The 6,356-nt window shown below is 43.6% G+C and overlaps 1 protein-coding gene across 4 annotated transcripts in view; it reads right to left on the bottom strand.

Moving 5' to 3' along the window:
• The window catches only part of ETNPPL (ethanolamine-phosphate phospho-lyase), a 22,100-nt gene extending 17,094 nt beyond the window's left edge, over positions 1-5,006 (bottom strand). Inside the window, exons 1-3 of one of the 4 annotated variants that reach the window (XM_023219881.3) lie at positions 4,798-5,006; positions 2,125-2,243; positions 1,698-1,857 (exon numbers count right to left, since the gene is read on the bottom strand). In XM_023219881.3, coding sequence (XP_023075649.2) covers positions 1,698-1,857; positions 2,125-2,243; positions 4,798-4,853 — 335 coding nt within the window. In that variant the 5' untranslated portion in view covers positions 4,854-5,006. Of the gene's footprint in view, positions 1-1,697; positions 1,858-2,124; positions 2,244-4,150 lie in introns of all 4 variants that reach the window. The other 3 variants (XM_023219882.3, XM_023219883.3, XM_023219884.3) reach the window with 3 other exon arrangements.
• Positions 5,007-6,356: the final 1,350 nt, after the last annotated feature.

Here is a 6,356-nt window from a genome sequence, read left to right on the forward strand (position 1 = left end):
CACCACCACGCCAAGCTAATTTTTGTATTTTTAGTAGAGACAGGGTTTCACCATGTTGGCCAGGATGGTCTTGATCTCTTGACCTCGTGATCCACCCACCTTGGCCTCCCGAAGTGCTGGGATTACAGGCATGAGCCACCACCCCCAACCATATTTCATTTTTAAAATAGGAGTTTCTACTATACATTTATATAGCTTCCCCTAATATAATACTGCATTGCAAGCACATATTTAGGCACGCATTTGCAAAAACATACTTCTAGATATCTGCATAATAGTCTATAGAATGGATATACAATGATTTGAATTTACAGAATTTAAAAGTAGGGGCCAGGCACAGTGGCTGACACTTGTAATCCCTGCACTTTGGAAGGCTGAGGTGGGCAGATTGCTTGAGCCCAGGAGTTCAAGAGCAGCCTGGGCAACATAATGAGTCCCTGTCACTAAAACACAAACAAAACAAAAAACTAAGTTAAAAAGTTGAAGCAGCCCGAGGGGCCTGTGTGCGGATGGCCAGCCTGTGGGCATTGGTGCTGGCCCCAGGGACCCCACGCTGACCCTGAGGTGCCACTGGTAGCCTCATGCATGGCCTTCCAGGCCAGCCCAGCCCTCTTGGGGCTCCTTCTGGCTGGGCACGGTTGCTCATGCCTGTAATCCCCGCACTTTGGGAGGCCGAGGCAGGCAGATCACCTGAGGTCAGGAGTTTGAGACCAGCCTGACTAACATGGAGAAACTCCATCTCTACTAAAATACAAAATTAGCTGGGCGTGGTGGCACATACCTGTAATCCCAGCTACTCAGGAGGCTGTGGCAGGAGAATCACTTGAACCCAGGAGGTGGAGGTTGCAGTGAGCCGAGATAGTGCCATTACACTTCAGCCTGGGGGAAACAGAGCGAAACTCCATCTCAAAAAAAAAAAAAAAAAAAAATAATAATAATAATAATAAATAAATGAAACTTGAAATGTATCTATTTGAGTTTCCCTCTTTTTCCTTTCTTTCTTTCTCTTTTTTTTTGAAATGGAGTCTGACTCTGTTGCCCAGGCTGGAGTGCAGTGGCACGATATTGGCTCACTGCAAGTTCCCCCTCCCAGGTTCACACCATTCTCCTGCCTCAGCCTCCCGAGTAGCTGGGACCACGGGCACCTGCCACCATGTCTGGCTAATTTTTTGTACTTTTAGTAGAGACAGGGTTTCACTGTGTTAACTAGGATGGTCTCGATCTCCTGGCCTCATGGTCTGCCCTCCTCGGCCTCCCAAACTGCTGGGGTTACAGGCGTGAGCCACTTTTTACAGGCAAGCCTTCTTTTTCCTTTTCTTGTGTTTATGTTGGGGAAATATGCTCAATTTTCAACAACCAAAAATCTTTAAAAAGTTATAGCTTGTTTAGTAGAGTTATTTCTCGGCTAAAGTTCCTCATACACTCATTGAAAGAATATCTTGGCCTATTGATCCTTTAGCTACTTATTGCACTGCCTGAGGAGGTGAGCATCATTTGACCAGTTTGATTCAGAGTCTTGGAATAAAGTGGGAGAACCAGAAAGGCCAGGTCCCTAATGTGTGATCACTTAGTGAATGGCAAGAAACTCAGCAGACCTTTTTAGACAAGCTCCACCATGAATCAAAAGGAAAGATTTGTGTGAAAGAGTAGACAAAGTTTAGTGGGAATGGGGAGGGGTGGGAAACCATGAAACATACCCTGAATTTGTAAAATAACAAACAGAGAGTTTCTCCGGCAGAGTGGCTGAAAGGCGCTTGGCATACTCAACAATGTTGTCGTGGAGGAATCGAGAATTTGTATTTAGCAATTCCATTTGTTTCAGGGCAGCTTTGACCACTTCTGGGTGACAGTGTCCCACTAAAGTTTATGAAACAAAAGCCCAAGAAGTAAGTTAGAATTCTAAGTGCCTGGGAATAAGAGGAATGATGAAGCAAGCAAACAAACAAACAAAAGTTGAGTTCCTTTCTCTTCCATATTTTGCTGCGATTTTCCCCGCTAGGACTACTGGCCCACTCAGCAAAGGAACTGCAGCCACTGCAATTCCCTAGACAAATATTAAGTGTTCCAAGTCAGCTTTACTCCATAAACATTTCCTTCAAAGCACTGCAAGGACAGGACATTTACCATGGGCAACATTGTTGATGCAGTCCAAGTACTGTTCACCGTTCTCGTCAAACATGTACTGCCTCCGGGCTCTCACTATTTTGATGGGATCCAACGCAAAGAAAACTTTGCATGAGGGCCTAGAAATAATCAAAGGAAACACTTTGGTCTGGTAGGACTACTCTCAGTATTTTTCCTTCTCAATGAATGTCACCATCTGTGGAAAAGTACAATTACATAAAGGAAAGGGAAAACAAAACCTGGATGACATACATTTCTTTTCATTTCATGTAAACCTGGAAACTTTTATGTTAATGCCCCATTCATGACATTGTTCACATTCCTTATGCTTGTTATGTTAAATGTGCCATGATTTGACAGTTTATTAGAGGCACATGAATCCGCTCTCTGATGGTTCTAATCACATAAACCAATAACTAATTTTCCTTTGAGAAATTTTGTTCTATCAGAAAAAAAAAAAAAAAAAACAAGTTTTTTGGGAGGCTTAATGTGTCAGAAACTGTTACATATTTTGTAAATATTATTTAATTCTGCCAACAATCCCATGAAATAGAGGTTATTATCATTCTTACTCTCACAAGTGAGGAGACCAAGGCACAGAGAAATTAAGAAACTGGCTTAAGGTTACACAGACAGTAAATGAGAAAATCAGAATTTGCAAGTAGGCTGTGTTGTGCCATCGCCCAAGGTAGACATCTCTATTTCCCCTTCAATCTAATGTATAAAGACATGAATAGCACTGAAGACTAAATACAAATAACCTAGAGTTAAATACTACGAAGTTTTATAGATCATTTTCATTTTCATGTATTTTGAGTGGTACTTGTCCTGTATCAAATGGATTTTCCATTATTAACTAATGAAATTCAATTATGCTTCTAACCACTTAATATGTTTTTTGAGCATAATAAATTCATCCATACTTTTATTTGGATGAATGTCTGGAGTATACATTTTATCACACAGAAATTTCATAAAGGCTTCTAATCTTGGCTTTACGAACATTTAAGAACTAAAGTTAAATATATTTATTTATTTTGGTGGTTTTGCATACACACAAAAAAGCCCTCACACGCATTGGAGGTAGTTTTAGTAGTAGAAATATACTAAATTGATATGTAACTGTTTAGAAGGAATTTTGATTATTATGAACAGTAGGTAACCTCAAATTTTAAAATTGCATAAGGATGTGTTATATATTGATGCTTTTTAAGCATCATCGGCTGAAATGAAAATAATATTTTATAAGAATTTCTTATTGGTTCAAACTCAGCTATTAGTTTACACCTAAAAGTTAAAATCCAAAAAAAAAAAAAAAAAAAAAAATCTTGGTTAAGGATGTGGGCTGAAAGCTGCAGACTTCACATTGCCTTTTAAACACATTTTCCACCTTGCCCGTCAGACTTCAGGTAAAATTCTCCTTCTTCCAGTCAGCCCATGGCTACACTCGTGCTTTTAGAAAATTTGTTCTGCTCATATCAGAAACTATTAGGCATTCACTGGAATCTACGTAAGATTGAAAACTAACGGAGTGAGTGATTAGAAAAAGTAGGGTAGTGATTGATTAATGGGGGAAGAACTGGACTATTTTGACCCCACTTCGTGGCTGAGAGAGACGGGACTAGTCTTCCTAACCATCATCTAGAAACCCCTCCAGGAGAGTGAGGAGCTTCAGTCTGAGAAACTGTCCAGCATTCCTCTGAAGAGGATGCGGATTGTTTTCCTCCTTGTAATCTCAAGCGCTCTCTCATGCCCACTGGCCCAGCTGCAGTCGTTCATTTCAAGTGAATATTGCAGATGGTTGACTTTACAGTGTTCGGGGTCATGAATCATCATTTATATTTACAAGTATCTTTTTAAAAACCACCCACAAAACACTAACATTTTAATCTCATCTGCTTGCTCCTGTGAAGTAGAATGTTATTCCTACTTTCATAGAAGAGACAATTAAAGTAATTTGACAGAGGTCACACAGGGAATATGACACCCAACGAGGGCCAGAGCCCCGTTGGTCTTATATGCTCACCATTAGATTACCAAGTCTTCTGTGACAGGGGCAAGACAAGCAGGCTGGGGAGAACGCAGCTTGGGAGACCAAGTTGGGTAAGAGGGATCCAAATAAAATCTCTGCTTTTCTAACAGAAGTTGGTTTCAAGTTTTCCATTGGCTAGGTTAACACTTCACCGCTTAACCAAGCATGTAAGAAGAAAAAGTTCACTTTAAGTAAAAATTGTCAGAATTAGTTTGTTTGCGGAGCTATCATGAAAAAATATTTCTGAGTTCACAGTTTCCAAAAACTTTCGAGTTGGGTGGGGGTGGCGGAGCGCTATCTTTCTCCCACCCACCTCCCATCCCTGGAATGGTGTCTGCTAGGGCTATTGGCTGTCATCCATCAACCCCTCTAGTCGGCCGGCAGGCCCCGCTAGTCCGCCGGCTGCAGAGCTAGCCGGGGACTTTCGAGCGGGCAGGGAGCCCAGCGTTCCGGGCTCCAGGAGCGTTTCTGGGAGCCCGCGCGGCCCCTGCAGGTGGAGGCGTTCAGGGCGTGTGCACAGGCGCGGCGGGCACGGAGGGCGGCGGTGGCATCGCTGGTTCCCTACCCGGCTTTATCTCTCCACCCTCTGCACTCGTTATTGCCCCCTCTCTGCACTTTCTTCAGGGCCAGGGTGCCCTTACCCGATGTGCTTCCTCCTCAGCGCCAGAGTGTCCCGCTTGCAGTACAGCTCGCACATGGTGGCGGGGTGCAAGGCGCCCCGAAGCTGCAGGATGCCCTTGTCCGGTCTGCGCAAATCCTTCGCGAGCCTGGGACTGCCTTGGCAGCCCCGGCCTTCCTCCCGTTATCCCTCTTGGAGTTCTCTTGCCCGGGGCATCGGAAGTCACTGGTGTCATCAACTAGCTAGGATTATCTCCCTTTTAAGTCTGGCTCTGGCGTTGACCTCCGCCAAGCCCCTCCTCCTCCCCCGCCCGGGCCGCGGGCAGGTCGCCGGACTAGCAGCTCATTCGACACCACCCTGTCCTGCCCGGGCGGCTCGGCCCTGCCCGCCCCTATCATTCCTCTGAATTCTCCTTTCTTTCTGCTAACTGCCTCCTTTGCTTTTCCTCCTCCTCTGCCTGCGAATTCCCTCCTTCCCACGTTCTTTCTGTTTCTTTTTAGTGTAGTCTTTTATTTTCTGGTAAAAATTCAGGAGTTAGGCGTTTCCCGGATCAAGACTCACTGCGCAGTCGGATAAGGTAACCTACCATTTACTCAGCACAAGGACACGTCCTAACGAGAAATAACCCGGACTCAGCCTGTTATCTCCATTGGAGGTAATGATGTAGGTAGTGTTTCAAATATCTCCTTTAACAATAATTACACTTCTAATTCCTCTAACTATACAACTTACAAAACACATTCACATGACTTATCTTGTTCAGTCTTCAAAACAACCCTGAGAGATGACCACGAGTGTTAATAAACGGGGAAAGTGAGGTTATTCCCTGTTATAATGATTACACATCCGCTGGATGCTGAAAACGGGACTCATTCTTAGATTTCTTGACTTCTCTCAAGATGGTCTTCTCACACTGATCATATCTGAAGCTAAATATGTGCACAGGTAGAATCTTAATTAACTGTATCATTAAATCATACATTATTTTAACTAGAAGTCATCTGGTTTAACTTCTCTGCTCTGTAGATAAGAACGATGAGGCACAGGAAAGGTGAAGGTTTATTCAAGTTCACACAAACACTCAGTCATTGGGTTAAGGATAGGTCATTTTATTCTCTCTGTGTTTTGAAAGGGCAGCAGGGAAAGCCTAATTTGCATGTATCAACACATTTGATAAATATTTGCAACTGATCTGTCTCTTGAAAAAAGTTATTAATGTATATTCATGCACTGCAGGAGGAGTAGAATTGGATTACCTAAGGTAGAAAGAGAAATGGAGTCCTGTGAGGAACACTGTTAATTCCAGGTTTTAAACCAGGCATGGTGACTCACGCCTGTAATCCCAACGCTTTGGGATTAATCCCAAACTGGGCAGATCACTTGAGGTCTGGAGTTCCAGACCAGCCTGGCCAACATAGCAAAATCTCGTCTCTACTAACATATACAAAAATTAGCCAGCATGGTGGCAGGCACCTTTAATCCCAGCTACTCGGGAGGCTGAGGCAGGGAGAATCGCTTGAACCCGGGAGGCAGAGGTTGCAGTGGGTTGAGATCATGTCACTGCACTCCCGCCTGGGCTAC

The sequence above is a fragment of the Piliocolobus tephrosceles genome, chromosome 3 (genome assembly GCF_002776525.5).
Source record: "Piliocolobus tephrosceles isolate RC106 chromosome 3, ASM277652v3, whole genome shotgun sequence".
Taxonomy (NCBI): Eukaryota; Metazoa; Chordata; class Mammalia; order Primates; family Cercopithecidae; genus Piliocolobus; species Piliocolobus tephrosceles.